Source organism: Zonotrichia leucophrys, chromosome 5 (assembly GCF_028769735.1).
Source record: "Zonotrichia leucophrys gambelii isolate GWCS_2022_RI chromosome 5, RI_Zleu_2.0, whole genome shotgun sequence".
NCBI lineage: Eukaryota > Metazoa > Chordata > Aves > Passeriformes > Passerellidae > Zonotrichia > Zonotrichia leucophrys.
This window is the reverse complement of record NC_088175.1, coordinates 53,555,738-53,575,065: the sequence shown is the minus strand read 5'-3', so window position 1 is coordinate 53,575,065 and position 19,328 is coordinate 53,555,738. Positions and strand designations below refer to the sequence as shown.

At 44.1% G+C, this 19,328-nt stretch overlaps 1 protein-coding gene across 5 annotated transcripts in view; it reads right to left on the bottom strand.

Annotated features, from left to right (window-relative positions):
• Nucleotides 1-19,328, bottom strand: part of KIAA1549L (KIAA1549 like) — a 141,358-nt gene that overhangs the window by 74,383 nt on the left and 47,647 nt on the right. For 3 of the 5 annotated variants that reach the window (XM_064715677.1, XM_064715679.1, XM_064715678.1), the window contains exons 2-3: nt 4,350-4,682; nt 889-1,503 (exon numbers count right to left, since the gene is read on the bottom strand). In XM_064715677.1, the coding sequence (XP_064571747.1) occupies nt 889-1,503; nt 4,350-4,682 (948 nt within the window). Of the gene's footprint in view, nt 1-888; nt 1,504-4,334; nt 4,683-19,328 lie in introns of all 5 variants that reach the window. The other 2 variants (XM_064715681.1, XM_064715682.1) reach the window with 2 other exon arrangements.

Below are 19,328 nucleotides of genomic sequence, written 5' to 3'. Positions count from 1 at the left end.
CTATCACTATCTTCTTATTTTTCTCTTATAATTTTCAGGAAGAGCTTTTTAGCTGTGCTTGAGTACTTTCAATCATATACTGTACACAAGCTACTTTTATCTTTAGAAAGAGCTATTGTACTCATCATGCTACCGATGAGGATATTTAGCAGCTAACAAACACACATTAGGTCCAAAAGCTGCTTATTTCACTGTAGCCTGCATCATGCAAGGTCACAAACTCTTTTCTGCACCTATTCTTTGCTGAGATCTCCCAAACACACACATCTTCTGGTGCTGTGCTGCCACAAGTAGTCCATGAGAAGCCTGGGCAAGGGACCTCTCCAGGCCCCTTTAATTCAGAGTTCTTACAGCTAAGGAGAAGCTGCCCATGAAAAAGCAGCCAGAGCCAGAAGTGGCACTGTTCACATGGAAAACTCAAAATCCTCCCATTTCAAAGTGTGCAACTCTAAAGGCTAAACATAATTTTCAAATGGATCTGTACTGATAGAGTAAGGTGTTCATACTAGAACAGAATAAGGGTTTTGTGGATTAACAGGGCTGAGGACCAAGGCAGGTCACTGCACTGTCCTCTCCAGCAGCACAGACTCCTCACTGCAAAGCAGGCACCAAACCATCCCAGCTTACAGGGCTGTCCCACCACTGCAGGTGGTCCTGCAGTGACCCCTGAATCCACAGCACCTGATCTCACCACTTCACTTGACACATTCATGTCAAAACCCAGCCACAAGCAAAGCCAACACCATTTCCAACTAACAACCCTGCCCGTACCCATCTGATTCGCCAGCACAGCGGATCAATGACTGCTGCCCCACATTCCTGGACACTGAGGTGTGTGTCTCACACCCCACAGACACAGGGGAGCCCTTCGGCAGAGGCTGCACGTACCTGTTTTCACCATCATGTTGGCAGAGAGCCGGCAATCCAGGGAGGGAGCTGCCGTCATGTTAGCGAAAGCGGCGGCTGCCGTGGTGCCGGGAGGAGCAGGGCTGAGTTCCACGGCAGGAGGGGGGAGCCTAGTTGTTTTCGCTGATGCTGTAATAGATGTCAAAGCTGCTGTCATTGTCAGTGGGGATGGGGTTGGCCTTTTGGTGATGTCTGAGCTCGGGAACTTCTGAGTGTCAGTTACTGTTGTTTCTATCTGCCTTGGTACGTGGGCTGTGGGTGCGAGTGTGGAAGCTGTGGCCGTGCTGCTCTTGGGGGTTATGAGCAGAGCTGGCGTGTCCAGAGGTGATGCAGTCACGTTTCTTGTTGCAAAAGGAAAATCTGCCTGTGTTCCTACTGAGCTCGGATCCAGTGCCAGTTTTGTGGCAGTGTTATTTTTTGTTAGTGTCAGGATCGGTGTGCTTAAAGCCATCACAGATGGCAAAGGGGTGTTTTCAGTGCCTAGAGAAAAGAAGGAAGAAGCTGGCACTGTTGAAGCTGGAGATGATTTTCTTGTTAGTGGTTTTGCTTCTGAAGTTTCTACTGTAGGTATTGCACCAGAAGATACTCCAGATAACACTGCAAGAACAGAATGGGTAAAGTTGGTTGTTGGCAAAAAAGGAGACTCTATCTGTTTGGTGATGCATGGACAGAAGTTATGATGACTTGACTGCAGAGCACTGGTGGTAGGGGTTTGCAATGGGATGCCCTTGGTAGCTTTATTAGATATGTTATTTAGATCTAGACTATGACTTGTAGCACTTGTGTCCCACTCCTCCTCATTGAATGTGGCTGGATAGTTATCAGCCGTAAAAAAATAACCAGGGGACTCAACTGGTTGTCTGGAAATTCTGGAAAATTCCCAGAACCAGTGTCTTCTCAGATTAAACTATTCAAGAGAGTTGGGAGAGAGTTGAGCCTTCTTAACCAGAAGGCTTGGTGACAGGGAAGGGGGACTAGGCTGGCAGTGTGCTGAGGGTGACACTGCTTCTGTTTGGGGCTGAAGTAGTCAAGCTGCCAGTGAGGTGAAAAACCAGCACTGCTGCTGTGCCTGTTTCCATCAGTAATCTTTCCAGCATCACTTGTTTGGGATTCTAGAGAGCTAGGGAGAGCACCTGTAGCATTAACAGGAGGCATATGAAAATGGAGAGGTTCTTTCTCATGTATACTGATAGGAACCTCTCCAACATGGAAGAAATCAGCAATGTTTTCAGCTGTGTTTCCATGCTTTTTTTTGCAGAGTCTCAGGCATTGTCAATGCAGTAGCAATGGATGAATACTGAACGGGAGATGATTTCAGTGCAAGAGCATCTACATCAAATTCTGAAAAGTTATTCTTTTCAGGAAAGGGTAAATCTGAAATGTTTTGACTATACGATATATATGTATAGTTTGCTGAAGGGGTGGAGAAGAGAGGCTGCTGATTTGTATTAATTTTGTTTTGCAGACTTGACACTACTGAGTATGGTGCATAGCCCTCATCTTCCAATGGAAAAGTACTTGAAGCAACTTCCCTTTTTTTCATTCGAACTGAAGTTTTTACCGAAGGAATACTAATGCCAGCTGCAGACAGCAACGCTTTATTGGTCCACGTAGAAGCTGAAGTTACAACTTCAGGAAGGCTGACAGGATCTAAATTGCTTTCAGAGCCTGCATTCAAAATCCTGGAAGAGCCAGAACTGTGGCTGCCCGTCACTGTTGTCATGGAAACAAGTGATGGCAGTGTACCCCACGCTGGAGGCATGACAGAGGCCAGTGGCTTTTTATCAACTGAATGCAAAGCCTGACCAGAGGTTAAATTATTTAAAGTTCTTGGAGATGAATATTCTGCATGTGAGGTCACATGAGTGGTTACTCCCATCCTTCTGTCTTCATTTGCAGTTACATCTGAACTTTCTGCATCTCCAGGTGGAAGATGTGCAGTCACAAAAGCAGAAGTGGCAGAAGTATTTGTGATAGCAGGTTCAGGTTTGGAAAGGCATACAGGGGAAGTAATTAATGGCACTGCAGCTAGATCAAGAGTCATCATGGCCATCTCCAAAACAGTGTCTAGTATCCTTGATCCTGTGAGGAGTGCACAGATTTGGATACCTGGAGAAACTTTGAGAAGCTGAGTTCCATAATGCAGAACATCATTAGCATTAAAGTTCATGGACATCTTTGCTGTCACTCCTCTTGTGAAAGGCTGTTGCGCTGTCCTTGCCACAGGAAAGCCACCAGGATTTGGGAGAGCAGGGCTGAAGCAGCTGGGAGTCTCATGCTATTTGCCTGTTAAGTTCCATCAGTCCAATTTCTGCAAAATTCTGATTCAGAGGCAGCAGGAGGAGGGATCTGCAGCCTGTCCTGGTTGGCTGCTGCCACCCTGGGACTGGCTGTGCGTGCTGCCCCAGTAAACACCTCGTTTGTCTCCATTAGCAAGGGAGACCTTGGGCTTGTTGGAGAGGAGTGTGCTGCATTTCTAAAGAGAAAATCTGTTTTGCTTCTAAATTCTCCTACTGGCAGCACTGCACTGCGAGCGTGCTTTGCATCTGGAAAAAGCGATATTGGCAGTAAAAGGGAGGACTCTGTGCTCAGCTAGAGACCTCAGCCGAGCTCTTGGAGGCTGATGACATGAAAGGTGCAGGGTGAGAGGCTGTAGTGGAATTAGTCAGTGCTGTGAAAGACTGAGGGTGACTCATTGGCGGTGTTGGATGTGGAGTACCCGCAGCATGGAAGACTGATGTGGGAACAGCTGCTTTATCCTGAAAAACTGATGATGACAGAAGAGTGGTACCATTGATTGTGCCAGTCAGTGCTGCCCTAAATGGCCCCAGTAGAAGAGACATTTTACATACTCTCATCAAGGAACCATGACAAACTTTTGGAAATTAGACATTTTACATGCTCTCACCAAGGAACCGTGACAAACTTTTAGAAATTATTGTCAGGGAAGACTGATTCTTTTTTACCCAGGAATATCAGAATATACAGATGACAACGAGGTCCTTTCCAAAGGAAACCCTTTTCCCACTAACTCTGTGAAATGCACTGTGGTTGATCCAAATAAAGCATGGCCCCCATAAACAAGTTGGGACCCTTCTGTGATTCACCACACTGGAATGCACCACGCTTAGAGCACTATTCCTGCTTTCACTAACCTGTGAGCTAGCTGAATCTGTGCTGAAGAAACCTTCAGGATCTGCAGACAAAGGCACTTGGATGGGCAGTACAGCTGGTTTAGAAAAGTTAATGGCATGAGGTGACTGGATTACCAATGAGGAGAATGATGGTGATGGAACAGCGGCAAGCATGTCTGATCCTGATGTGCTTTCTCTGCAAATGGAGGGTGGTTTCTAATGGCACTGGCTGGGATGGCACAGCTGTACCCAAATGTGTCACTGGTGGTGGGGTGGGCAGTGTGGCAAACATACCAAGCTGAGGCAAACCTGTTAGAGCAGCTGTGTCATCTGCATCGTGAGACGATGGCCTCAGAGGCGACTCGGCCGAGACCTCAGCGGGTTCCTGGGGTGCACTGCTCCCACTGCCCTGGTACAGGGAGGGCGACAGGTGCATCTGATCCAAAGTCCTGGCACGGGCACCAGTCAGCGTTGTCCTGATCATCTGAAGCAAGTCTGCGTTCTCCAAAGTCTGTCCCAGGGAAAGATCAGCTATTGAGGGGGACTTGGTTTCTGTGGAAGGCCGTGTTGGTGATAGGATAGATCTCCAGTTAGGAAAAGATCCTGTAGAAGGAGCATCGTTGACATGCTGTTGCCTGACACCTGTAAAATAATAAGGAAAATTAGCATATTCTTCCCCAAAATGAAGAGTTATCTTGTTGCTACAAATCCCAACACAAAATGCATTAAGTTTGGTAAAACAAGTGAATTTTTTTGTTGTTGTTTTCAGAGTGCATAAAAATTCAGAGAACATTTACAAAAAAAAGAAAAAAAAAAAAAACAACAAACCACAAACATGAAACCCAGTGTAAGGTTCAACACAACAGATTTTAAACCCCTCAACTTGTTTCATCTGACAGAAGAACAAGGAAAGCTGCCTTGGCCATGCTATTCCAAAATCCTACTTTTACCAGGGATGTCTCAACACACTGAAAGACACATCCCTGAGCCTGGGACAGTTCTTGAGGTTATCATGAGTCACCCTGTGTCAAAACGCTGTGTGAGAAGATGGGTTTAGAAGCAGTGCAGAAAGGGAATGGGTTTTGACAAGCAAGCTTCACTGCCTTGGCATGCAGTCTGACATGGGAATAGAGTCAGCACTGGCTGTGTTCCTGCACGATGCATCTGGAGGTGCTCATCCTGCCAGCTCTAATAACGTGTGCAATTACAGGCACAAAAGGGAGAAAATAAAACAGGGATGAACAAGAGGAGAGGGGGGCAAGATCCAAAACAAAATAGGACATTAAACGCTTCTTTTTTTGACATGTGCAGATGCTCAACACATCATTTCAAACACCAGTTTACTCTGCATTCAACACCATAATGTTCCTAGGCTTTGTTTTCTTGAAATGATTACAGTTATCCTGAAATCACAGAATGGGAACACTCACATTTGTACTAATTCAAAGATTAAGATTCACTCAAGGGTAAAATTTAAGGTGGTGGGGTTTCTTTTTCCCTTCCCCCATGTCAAAACAATAGATCAAACCTCAGTCCTAGCACTTGGTACCATGCCAATCTGTGTCCCCTTGCATAGCCAAGCAGAGTGAAAACATGGAGCTAAATCCTGCCCTCCAGCTGCAGCACATCTGGATCAGACACAAGGGATGCCAACCTCCTCCACAGCCCTGTGAATAACCCAACACAATGGTGTGGAAAAGCAAGCAGAGCAGATCTTGAGACACATAAAATGGGCTGGACACTGACTCCAGCCACCCATGAACCCAAGGGTCAGCAGAGCCAACAACACCAACTGGGATCAGCCCACATGGACAGGAGCCAGCAGCAGGAGACCTTCCAGCACAAGGGAGGAGAATGGGTCATGCTGCACCTATCTGAATCTCAGTTTCTTTCTTTCTACAGTTTTCTTTCCTGATAAGTTTTTACACCACCATCCTCCATATGCACAGGCCACAGTACTTGATTGGAGACCAGCTCCTTCAGGCTCCTGTGTGCATTCATGTGGAATTATGTTCAGCCCTTTCTCTCTCTAAAAAAAAAAAATAAGAAAACCCAAAACAATGCGAGATCTCCCATTTTATCCCTGTATTTAAGAGTTTTATTAGGCCATGGTAAGAAACAGCCATTACTATCTCCTTCACTGAAATGCAAGAATAATCATAGTCTCCAGAAGCAATTTGGTTTAGGGAAGCAGCTCCAGGATGGACAACAGAACAGAGCTCTGTCCTCCACACAACCAAAATCCCCAGACCTTCCACTTGACACAGGCTAACTTGTACACAAGTGATCTGGAGAAAAGCAAAGGGAGGCAGACACAGGGCTACATACGGAAAGGAGGGATAAGCAGGAGAACAAGGAGCCCAATCCACTTTTATGGAGCTGCTCCAGAAGGTCAGCAGGCTGGACAAGAGGCTGCAGAGTCCACCAGGGAATTTGACCCACCAGGAGAGGTTTGCAGCACAGAAGGGACACTTTTTACTTGGGCCCTGGGTGCTGATGTGTCCTCAGAGACTGGTGTGGCCTGGTTTCTGATACTCTCCATGCTCCACCCTGTGTTGGAAGGCACATTGTGTTTTAGGCTGTGTTTTGGTGGCTTTTCCTTCCTTGTGAGTCTGGCAGACTTTTAACAGAAGGTAGGAAAGAAGATAAGATGAATCTTGCTCAGCTAGAACGGATTCAAACATGTGCCTGAAATTGAGAACTAGCTGATGGGCTTTGCAAAACCAGACTGTAGGCAACCTGCTGCTTAAATATCTCTGCTGGTGAAGTCATCATTACCCAACCTGTTGCACCTCTGACTGTCTTGTTTCACCAGAACTGAAAAATGACTGCAAAGCCTTTGTGTGGGATTTCTTTTAGCACTTAGTCCTAGAACTAATCTAGCACAGGCCCTAAAGGGGACTTAAGCAAGTCAATGTTTTCTGCTTTTCCAAAACAGCAAAATCTGTCAGCATCAATCCTCTCACAGACTGCACCATTCTTCACACATTTCTTCACACATTGGTTTAATGAGAATGATTACAAGCAGAGAGACAACATAAACCTGGAAAACGCTTTGAAGTTACCTCATATTGACAAGAACTGAAGAAAAGTTCAAATATTGCAAAGAAGATAAAGCACCAAATAAAAATATCCTCTAGCCACTTCTTTATTCCAGTCCTTCAGTTCTTGTTCCCTCCATTCCCTACCAACTGCCAGCTTCTCTGTTCGTGCCCATTAATGAATTCAAGCTCCAGAGTTACTGAAGCATTAAGAAAATTATACAATATGCTGCAACCTATGTGTGATGCTGGCATTCCACTGCAGCAGATTTTCTTTTATTCTATGCCTATGGAAAGATATTGACTGCCAGCATCTGTTTAAAACTGCCATAAATTCAGCATCCTGGTAGAAACCAGACAGACACAACACATGGAGGTGCAACTGAAGGACGTACTGTGTGCTTGAGAATTGTTAGGATGGCACCAAGCACTACAGCTCCCTACCAAAAACTGTGCAAACCAGGACTGAATCATGGAAAAAAGGGCAGGCAGGAAAACATTGCACTTCTGAATCTATCAACAGCTGAACACACTTGATGAAGGAGGAGACAACAAATTCAAATCAACAGGAAAGCCACAATGAGAGCTCCCCACAGCATGCACTGGTACACACCAGTAGCTGCTCCTCCTGCCTCTAGATTACCTGTTATTCTTTCATATCTCAGCCTACTGATGAACCACTACCTCCAACCATCCCAAAATCCATCTAGCAGTAACCTCATTACAACAGCCATCACTGATGAGGGACTTTTCCAGTAGCAACAATGAGGAACACTTCCAATATGCCAGAGCAGGAAGTTAAAAATCAGTCCAGTTTGGAGAAAAACATGTTTTCTACATTTCTGAGCACTTCTGTGCACACCTCAAGGTGTGATAAGGACCCTCACCTCTCCCTTTTAATAAAGTGAGGGTCCCTGTGAGGAAGGTGTGGGATACCATGAGGGCACCCCTCACCTTCTCTTCTCCAAGCTGAGCAAGCCAAGGGACTTCAGCCACTTCCTCCACATCTTGCCTTCAAGGTCTTTTATCGCCTTAATCAAGGTCTTTCATGACCTTCATCACTCTAACAATGTCCTTCTGCCACTTCTGAGTCAATACAACATATCAACTCAAAGGCACATTCAACAACAGAAGATTTTTGTTGTCTCAACTTTGGTTGCATTACTTACAGATCACCTGGACTGATAACATTTAAATGTGAAGCTGATAGAGAGCACACTCAGAAACTTTATTGCATGACTGACAAAGACATCTTCCCCATTATATGTGAAGTATCTATCTTTTCATAAACTTCACTTTATTCCAGTGTATACAGAAGACAGATTTTCAAATTTCCAATCAAGTTGCTTTAATTATTCATTTTTGAGACAAAAAAAAAAAGACCAAAAGAAAAAAGACCCAAAAAATGAAAAAAAAATTCCCCATCTGTTATTAAGTAAAGGCTAAATTTTAGGAATAAAATAATACCTATATAAGACTGGTTGTAGTCATATAAAGCACAGCAGAAATCCAAACAGAAGCAATCTGGATTTTATGCAGCCCTAAATCAATCAGCCCTAAGGGAGAGTACCTCCAAAGATACCTTATGAAAAAATCAGACTGTGAGAAATACAATTACTTGCAAACAAACACTTCAGCTAAGCCTTTGAGAATGTCTCCCAAATATTCTCCTGGGAAAGCTGGCAGGCCATGCCTTGGACATGTGCAAGGTTGAGAACAGGCTGGCTGGTTGGGCCCAGAGAGTGGTGGGGATGGTGCCATGTCCAGGTGGGGACAGTCATTAGGGATCAGTGTTTATTATCGTTAAATAAAAATTATTTAAAGATAATAAACCAACCTGTTTGTTATCTTTATTGATGGTCTGGGTGAGGGGATCAAGGGTGTCCTCAGGAAGTTCCCAGGCAACATTAAGTTGGGCGGGAGTGTTGCACTGCTGGGGGGTAGGAGGCCTCTGCAGAGGGATCTGGACACACTGGAGGGATGAGATGAGGCCAACAGGATGAGGTTCAGAAAGGTGAAGTGCCAGGTCCTGTGCTTGAGTCACAACAAGCCCATGGAGTGCTCCAGGCTGGGAGAGGAGCGACTGGAAAGGGAAAAGGAGCTGTGGGTGCTGGTCAACAGCAGCTGAACATGAGCCAGGTGGGCAAGGAGACCAATGGCACCTGGTGCAGATCAGAAATATCCAGCAGGAGCAGGGCAGTGGCTGTCCCCCTCTACTGGGCACTGTGTCCAGTTCTGGGCCTCTCAGGAATGTGTCCAAAGAAGGGCAATAAAACTCATAAAGGGTCTGAAGGAGCAGCTGAGGAAACTGCGAGTGTTCAGCCTGGAGCAAAGGAGGCTTGAGGTGACCTTATCACTCTCTAGAACTGCCTGACAGGAGGGTGGAGACAGGTGGGGATCAGCCTCTCCTCCCAGGCAACCAGTGACAGGATGAGAGAGGACACAGAATCACACAGAATCACAGAATAATGAGGTTGGAAGAGACCTCTGAGATCATCGAGTCCAACCTGTGCCCTAACACCTCATCTAGACTATAGCACCAAGTGCCATGGCCAGGCTTTTTTTAAACACATCCAGAGATGGTGATTCCACCACCTCCCTGGGAAGAGCATTCCAGTGCTTTATTATTCTTTCAGTGAAAAATTTTTTTCCTAATATCCAACCTATCCCTTCCCTGACATAGCTTGAGACTGTGCCCTCTGGTTCTGTCAGACCGACCCCACCTGTCTGCAGCCTCCCTTCAGGAAGGTGTAGAGAGCAATAAGGTCACCTCTGAGCCTCCTCTTCTCCAGGCTAAACAGCCCCAGCTCCTTCAAACATTCCTCACAGGGCTTGTGTTCCCAGCGCCTCACCAGCCTCATTGTCCTCCTCTGGATGTGCTCAAGCATCTCAGCATCCTTCCCAACCTGAGGGGCCCTTCCTAAACTGACATCACCTCAAGCTGCACCAGGGGAGGTCCAGGTTGGACATCAGCAGGAATTGCTTCACAGAAAGGACTGTCCAGCATTGGAAGGGGCTGCCCAGGGAGGTGGCAGAGTCCTCATCCCTGGGACTGTTCAAGAAATGGCTCAATGAGGCACTTAGAGCTGTGGTTTAGTTGGCATGGTGATGGTTTGGCCAAAGGTTGGACCCGATGATCTCAGGGGTCTTTTCTAACCCTCATGATTCTAGGATTCGAGAAGAACAACAAGCCACCCACAAGTATTGCTGAGAGATCCTTTAGCACTTTACCCCACCCTAGCCAGTACCAGATAGGGCTATCCCAGGGCTACACCTGCTCTTTATCTTTAAAACAACACCACTAACATACCAAAAAAAGCGCATTTTTCCTTCTCAAAAGTACAGTGCTTCCCACTTATTATTGTTTTACCACAAGAGATTGAGTGCCCAAAGGTCAGATATGACTGGTAGGGGATACGATAAGAAAATTAACAGAATTAACAGAAATTAACAGTAATCTCTGTTACACCAGTGAAAAAATGCACACCCTAATCACAGGGTTCTGCAATTTATTTCCATTGAAGAGCATTAAGCCTACACTATACGATGATAGCATCACTTCAGAGTTTTCCTAATGCTGTCATTTTTTTTCATTATTCATTAAGAGTTTACAAATGGCACAAAAATACAGATTTCATGAGCCAAAGGATGTGAAATACACTATGAACAAAAATACAAATGCTCAGCAAAGCATTTATAAAAATAGCTATGTAGCATATCAAAATCTTGCTCACTGTACAGAATGGCAAAAACCTATGCCTCCATCATATGTTATCCCAATTTTACATTGATGAGATCATTACATCACAACCTATGTATCCCATACATCTCACTTTGGCATCATTCCACAGGCCTTTGCAGCTTAATTACACAATTTTACAAAACAATTAAGATGTAAGTGTTGCCTAGCCCCGACAACAAGCCAACCCACAAGACACCTGTGCTGAGCCCTGGTTCCCACAGGCCAAGCCATGCCTGCTCCTCTGGTCAGTGTGCTTTGTGCTCATCCTCCAGGAAATCTGCCTGGAGGGCCCACCAGGATCACACTGGAAGGGAGAACAAAGATGGTTTTGGCAGCTGCCAAACCCACAGCTAATACAGCAGGAAGGGATGGTGGAGAGCCAGAGAAAACTGAAAAAGAGGGAAGGTAAAGAAACCAGAAAACTAAATCCTGTTCTTCACAGGTATCTCATTCATATCAATTTTTTTCAGGCAGATTCTAGGAAAATTTAAGTGGTTCAACAGACACCTTCTCACATTTGTTTCAGCTGTAACTTTCCCCAGATTAGATCTTGACCTTCCAAACCCAAAATTCTGTCCTGATGGATGTAAACCCAGATTATTTTACCAACAGCTGAGATTGTTTACATCCTAGCTGTTGGAACCCTGGATGCTGAGAATTTTAGACTTTCTGTGTTGAAAGGCACAGACCCTCAAGAGAACACTGCATTTGATCTGAGACTGTGGAGAAGAATTCCAAAATTGAATTATAGAACTGGGATTGTGCATATGGAGTTTGAATAGAAGGGTGTAATATCACATGGTGGAAAACTTCGAGTTTAAGGTTTTAGACTGTAGTAATATACATAAAGCTAAGATGGAGGGTTTAGGGTCAATGGAGGTTTTTATCAGTCAATGTCTACAAGAACCAGACAATAAAAAACCACCATTACATCCAAAAAAGCCTTTTTTCCTGTGATCACACAAAATTATAACTGAAAACTATTATTAATTTATTTTTGACAACCAGGAAAAAATATTTTTTCCTGATACTATCAGAATTCTGTTGGTGAACAGAAATTGAACAATTTTACTGTGAAGGAAAATCTCTGTGAGGAGGTACCACATTGCACAAGGTTTCCTTCTCAACAAACAAAAGTCTGGACTTCGTAACAAATAATAGGAAAACGCTGGAGCACAATATTTGGTCATTTCAATTGCACTGCCATGTGTTTTTACACATGAAAACCAAAGCAGAAATTTTCTGTTTGGGATGGTGGTGAACTTTCCTTGCCCTCGCAGTGTAAGTTCCCTTTGGGTCCCAACGCTCCAGCAGCACATCAGGGACAACCTCTTGGCTATCAATTAAAATACAGGGCTGCAAGGAAAATGCCCTTTTTGCCAAGAAAGCTTTTGGCATGGCCTGTCTTGCTGGCCCAGCCCAAATTCCAGCTGCAGGGATTCGGGAGCTCCATGACTGTCACCAGCCCTGCTCCGGGAAGCCACAGGCTGCTGTGACTTGTCCCGAGTGCCAGCCTGGCCTGGGGCTCAAAAATGTCCCCTGTGCCGCCCAGGAGGCTCTGCTGGGAGGCTTTAATCTGCTCCAGCAGCAAGAGGGAGGTTTTGAGCAGTGCAATGGATCAGTCAGGGTGAGAAAATCACGCTCTGGTGGCAGTGGGGCCAGCTCTGCCTGCAGTGGTCCCAGCAGCATCATCTGTGGCATTCACTTTTACTGGAAAAATCCCTTCATCCAGGATTTTTCTCCTGGGAAGATGACAAGCCTCAGAGAAAAAGGAAAACAATTATCTGATTTGCTTCTCCTGTGTTTTGCTCCTTTGGAATGTGTTTGGAGATTGTTTACCCACAGGTGATTGTTTCATTGGATTCTGCTGTGAATTGTTTTTACTCTTTGGCCAAACAGTGCCAAGCTGTGTCAGGACACTGGAAAGAGTCAAAAGTTTTCATTGTTATCCTTTTAGCCTTCTGTAAGTATCCTCTCTGTATTCTTTAGTATAGTTTACTATAGCATACTTTAATATAATATAGTATCATAAAATAATAAATTAGCCTTCTGAGAACATGGAGTCAGATTCATCATTCCTTCCTTTCTCTGGGAGCAACACAAATACAATAATCATCTGCACACTGGATTCAGAGCATATGCTCAGCTGGATCCTTAGGAAATGAGAGTGCAAGGGAGGAGGGTTCATCACCACACCACGCCATGGGATAAATGCACAAAATCACACAGAAACCACAACCTGCAGCAATGGGTTTGGACAACTCAGGCCACATTGTGCCCTAGCCAAATCGCTTGAAGTTATTCCCTTCAGAGCCCTCTGCAATGCATCAAGGTTTTTAAGACATAAATTGTGCTAAATTAAGGAAGAAGAGGCTGAGAAACAGAATGCCAAGACCACAAGAACTGGATAAAAGAGGGAAGCAGCTGGACTGGAACCAGTCACATACTCTGAGAAGAGCATGCAGAACCCGTGGACAAGACGGGGGCTCCAATCAGGAAATGTGCATGCAGCAGTTCTAGAATGTATCAACAGTGCATCATGTAAACAATAAATGGCTTCTGCTTAATCGTATTGGCTAGTTGTCCTGATTCCCTGCAAGAACCTGCTCTGAGGGCTCTGCTGAATGTCCCCATGATCATTTCTGCCTGAGCTGATCTGGTTTTTCTAAAGATTGAAGTGAATAAATGATGCATACATTTATGTATTTGTTATTATTTTATGTATTTGTTATTACTTTAATTAATTTGTAGTGCTTTTTCAGCAACACTTTCAGGATCAATACCTTTGTGAGCCTGACAGCCTGCTTTAGCATGCTGCTTACCTCTTTATTTGTAAACAGACATTTGCACAAACCTTTGCAAAGGAATTGTGTTTATTCAGGAAAGTTGCTGTAGACACTTCTAGCATCAGCATTAATGATTTAATGAACAATGTAGGAAAAAATTTCAAGGTCATTTGGGAGCATACCAACAGCAAAGCTGCCAGTTCTCCTGCTTTTACCTTGAGTTTTACAATATTTGAGAGGCTTTTCATGGGAAAAACAAAAGAAACACCCCAAAAAAAAAATCTTAAGTAAAGCACACTATATTAGTAGTTGGTTTTTCATTCTTTACATGGAAATTCTGAATTCTTAAAATTGTGGGAGAAAAAAGAAAGCTAAATTGTTTTAAAATGATGTGATTTTTAAGCATATGACATTTTCGCAGGAGTGGTTAAAGTTCTTTGCTTATTTTAAATTTCCAGAGCTAGGATAGATTAGAAGGATGGCATCAAATTCTCAAAAAGCAGGAGAAGAGTTTTGGGTTGCAAACTCTGATCTTCTTAGGCTCTGGAGTTAGGCAGAGCCTAAGAAGCCAATAATAGTAATAGTAGTACAGCTTTATTATTACATGCAAAAAAATATGTATTTTCTTAACTAGAAGCTACTCCTTTAATAAAGCTTTCAGAATTTAAACTCCCCCCCAAAGTCAGCGCAAAAGGAGACAGCAGAGAGCTCTTCCTAAAAGCCATTTAGATTATTCTCCAAAGGAAAAAAAAAAATAAAACTATTGTTTGCAGAACTTTCCTAAAGAAACGACAGCGCTTCCAAAAGGTTGAACTGTGGGCCAAATTACATAATACAATACATTCTGACATGCTTGTTGAGCAATTGTGAATGTTCCCTTGAGCCAGAAAGCTTTCTGCTCACCAACCCAAGCTCATCTTCAAGGGAACATTTGAGGCCACGGCCCAGGAGCAGAGAAGACCCTCTGGAGCAGGAGAAGCTCAGCCAACATCTCCCCCCAGAAGGGAGACCCAACCTGGGGCTGCAGGAGGCTGAACCAGGCCGCCAACACAAGGCTGTGCAGGTACATCCCTACATTCACACGTGTTCCTGACGTGCCTGGGGCAGAGAGGAGGTGACAAACAGGCTGGCAGCACCAGCTCCTCCAGCCACTGCTGCTGCTAACGGAGCTCCAGGGTCAGCACCCTCATTCTGATTCATTTCAGAGCTCTGGAGTTGCAGTTTGCAGAGGTAATGCTCATACACACACACACACAAGCTCTGTGAGCTTTTCAGTGCCTATTTCAGGCCAAGATGTGGAGGGCAAGCAGGGAAGCTGTGCCCTGGGGGCAGAGCCTGTTTGGGCTCATGTTGTGGTGTGTTTTTAAACACAGTCCTCTTCTTTTTAAACAAAACTAGGGGGAGATGTTGTGGTGTGTTTTTAGCTTCCGGGTCCCTTTCTCAGGTGTGCCAATATTCCCTTCCCCCTCGCCCCTTGCTGAGTGTGCCCTGTCAATCAGGCTAACATACCAGCAAGGCGTCGTATGGTTGGTCGATTTCAAAGGATGCTCCTCAGGCCTGGGGGACATTGGCCCGTCTAGGTGTCCCTAGTCCCTTGAGACCCCGACCCTTTCACCTGGTTGGTAGCTCACCTGTCCCCTCCCCTTCCCCTGTCCCTGAGCTTAAAAGGTTAATCAGACCATGCGGCCAGGATTCTGTTGGAGCAGTTGCCCCGGTTCAGACCTCTGTACCCATGGAATAAACATCTGGATATAACCCTCCAGCAGAATCCTCTCCTTTTCTCTTCACCATCGCCAGAAGCTCTCTCTCCTGAGGTAAACGGAGTTCCTGACAAGCCTGGACTTGCACCAGTGCCCTGCTGCAATCTCCAGCAGCCAAGGTATCTCTGGGGTAAAGCACCACAGTTCCGCCTTTGGCCCAGCAGCGAGGGTCACACTGACCCAGGCACAATCTAACTGGTTATATTGGGATTCATATTCCAATAGGCTCAGTTCCAGCAAGACAACCAGGAGAGAAGTTGATCCTGCCTTAGGAGAGATGCCAGAGGTGCCAAGCTCACAGCATCACCACAAGGACCCAGGTTCCCACCTTGCCTTTTGCTGCTTTCCACTGCCTGTGATGGAGGATAAAGGAATGAAGACCAGGAAAGAAATGTAGGTCAGACACAAACCTACATTTCTCTGTCTGCACAGGGTTCAATATTGCCCCACTGATAATGTTTTCAAAGTACAGAAGTCTGCCCTTAAAAAAATTAAATATCATATTGATTTTTAGATTAGAAAGTTTTCAGGTCATACTGAAGAGAGGGTGAGAAAAGAGCAAATGGCATACCTTTTTTTGAAAAATGCAACAAAATAATCAAATCCAAATTCCATTTTCTCTTCAAGATCTGCACCAAATAACCAGTGTTTATCCATCCTGGTATACAATGTGATTTGTGAGCCCAGAAAAGTGCAATCTATTGCACAGGCCAAAAGGGAGAAAGGTTAAAACACTGAATATATGAATGGCCCAATAGACAAATATTGAGTTGAAATTTTGGGCCATTCTTCTTTGGAGGGGAATCCTCCTTATGACCATGAATGGGACTACAAACAGAAGGTGTTGCTGGAAAACAGTCCACATAAAATGCATGTTTTTTCTTAGATTAGAAAAACTCTATTCTGGAGCAGGATGGACAGCACTGAAAGCTGCTTTAAAAGGCTTTGGAATTTTCCTCTCTCCCCACTTAAAAACAACAGAAACTAGGGAAAAAGTCTTATACACAACACATTGTTCTTCCTTACATATAGACTTTTCAAAAATTACTCATTTTAAAGCAATCCCTTTTAAAAAAAAAAAAATCTGATTTTTTTTTTTTTTTAGTTCAATATTGCCCTTTGATTCCTACCTTTTACAAATGTAGCAAAGGCCAAGTCTCAAAAAGGGAAAAATATTCATGTGGAGCAAACTTTCAGCTTCCAGGAAGCAGTCAGGGAACATCCTGAGGTCAAGCCAGGATGACAGGCTGCAATTAAATTCTCCTGAACAACAAATCAACCTGCAACTTTGCTATGACCTGCTCTGGGTGTTCAACACAAAGTGCAATATCCTTTACACATTAATGAACTATGCATATCAACTAGCTAATTAATTCTTAAGCTCCTTGTGTTCTACAGTAAACAGAGACTTGGTTCAGGCTAGAAACTATCATGAAGCTGTTTAAAAATTATTTCTATTTTCTATGACTTTCGCTGTCTACAGCCCATTAGTCTTTATTTTCAGGGTCTTTGCTGCATAAAAGTGTCAATAGCTCAGGTTTTTAACAATATGTTGCCTCATTCCCTTTTCTCACATCTTAGAAACAAATGCAAATATTTATCTCTACTGTCCAAAACAAAAATATCAGCCACACTCATGGACAGACAGCAAGAGGTAAAAGCAGCAAGGGAGAGCCCAGTCACTGGTGGCAAAAATGTTAAAAATCTGCCCAGTCAAATCTCACTTTCCAGTCCAAAATCCAGAAGAAACATGGCACAGATGCAAATATCTGAGAATTGCTTTTAAATCTGAAAAATCAGTAGGAACCTTGGCAAACTGTGGGGTTCCCAAGAACGCTGCAGAATTACTTCAGCTCCCAGCCCAGCTGCAGGGATCTCCCCTGGGAGCAATGAACACTCAAACCACGACCAGGACAAGGTGCCTGCACCTGCTCCTCACCTGTTTCCCGCAAAAATGATGGATCTGTCTGAATCATTTGGGATTTTAATTCCCAGGTATCCAAGCAGCAAACCCAAAACTCAGGAAGAGCCAAACACAGGGATAAAGCAGGTGGATGCACCCAAAGGCAGCAGCTCTGTGCTTGCATTGGCTGCCTAAGCACAAAAAATGTCACAGCTAATGGGTGATGTGGTGTGAAAAAGTTGATTCTTCTCCCTGAGATAAAGGCATTAGCATTTTCTGTCAGATCATTAGACAACATCTTCCCTGTGAAATGACAGGAGCCCTAAAAAAACCATTTAAAAAAGCAGGATCTCTTGCTACAGGGCCAACAATATTCTACTAATAGCTGAAGTCACTTTTAATTGTAAATGGTTAACCATTATCCAGTGACCACCAGCTTTCTAATAATGCCTGGAAGAAAGGGCATTATTAGAAAGAAAAGATGATGCCATTTCCAGATGGTGAAAAGCACTGCACAAGTTGGTGGGTCTCCTAATTTATATCTCCAAGGTACAGGAGAAAGATTTGAGGCTTTTAAATAGAGAGTGACTAAAAGATTCCCTCTGAAAAGTTCAAAACAAAGCCAAATAAGATGCATTTTTCCCTCCACAGTTATATGAGTTTCTTGGCTGCCTTCTGCTCATGGAACTCACATGCTGCATCACACTGAATGGCAAACATGGCTCTGGCGGGGCAAAAATCAAAAATCTTCCCCTCAGATCCCCAGCTGAACCCCATCTTTTTAACTTCTAGCTTAACTCAGAACTAAACCCCAAAAAACCCCATCTCTGTGACCCACTTTGGGTACTGCCACGATATTTCTCGTCACTTGATTGCTGCTCTTTTTTGCTAAAGTTTCAGAAGATTCTGTTCTCCAAAAATTTCTGGGAGCTATTTCTAAAAACAGCCTCCAACAAAAGCAGACCCTAATTTCTTCCCAGCCACTCAGTTAATCTTTAGGGACATGCACAGTCACTTCTAACAAAAGGAGAAAGAAGATGCCATACTCAGACAGGCTTTTCCTTTGTACACACACTGTGGAAACATTTTGCATTCATGTCAGTATAACTGAATATCTGGATTTTAAAGCCCTCAGCCTAACCAGGATTTTAGGAGCTTTATTGCTACACTGTCAAACACATGCACTGTATAGTATTTAAGAAGGTTTTCCATTAATCTGCTCCATGCTGGTATTGTTATTGAAATGAGCTCATTCAAATGAGATAGGGATAACCAGAGGAACTAAAGAATACAGGTTATTTCTTAAAAATTAAAGAGATATATGAAGGAAGAAGGTGCTAAAACTTTCAGGTCACGCAGCCATTTATTACTCATTTTACTCAGTTAAGAGTTTAATCAGTCAAAGGATCAGTGTTACAATCCAAGTACCTGATGCTACAAAAAAGCAACCCTGACCATCCAAGGCTTTGCTCCAGAAGGTGAAGGTGAAAGCTTCTTCCCACAACTTTCCTGACATGTGACATATTGCACAAACCAGGGCAGAGCATCAGCAAATTTCTCAAGTCAGATTTATGGCACTTCAGGTACCCTTTCAACACATGCTCTTCCTCACTGCCGAGATTTACTGGCCTGGATGTCAGAAAACATCTCGGGAACGGGGAGTGCAAACACAGAGGTGACACACCACACTCATGGGAAGAAATTTCCATCCAAAGGTTGCTGCCTTTCTGTCATCAATCAGGACACTGGGGACTTCATGGGTGAGCCATGAACTAAAGCCATGAGCACAGTAAAGAGTTACAGCGTGGATGCAGGACATGAAAAAATCAGAAGATGCCCATTACAATTTCACCAGCAGGAAAAAAAAAAAAAAAAAAAGTATCTAAATTATTTTTTTCAAATATTTAATTGCCTCAGGTGCATGTACCTGATGATTTTCAAAATTCTCCCAATGAAAGGTGCTTCTTTGCCACCTTTTCCTCCAGGGTCCTCTCTTTCCCTGCAAGCTCCAAGAGAGGAACATGAGCTGTGGGACCTGCCCTGCTCCCCAGCAGCT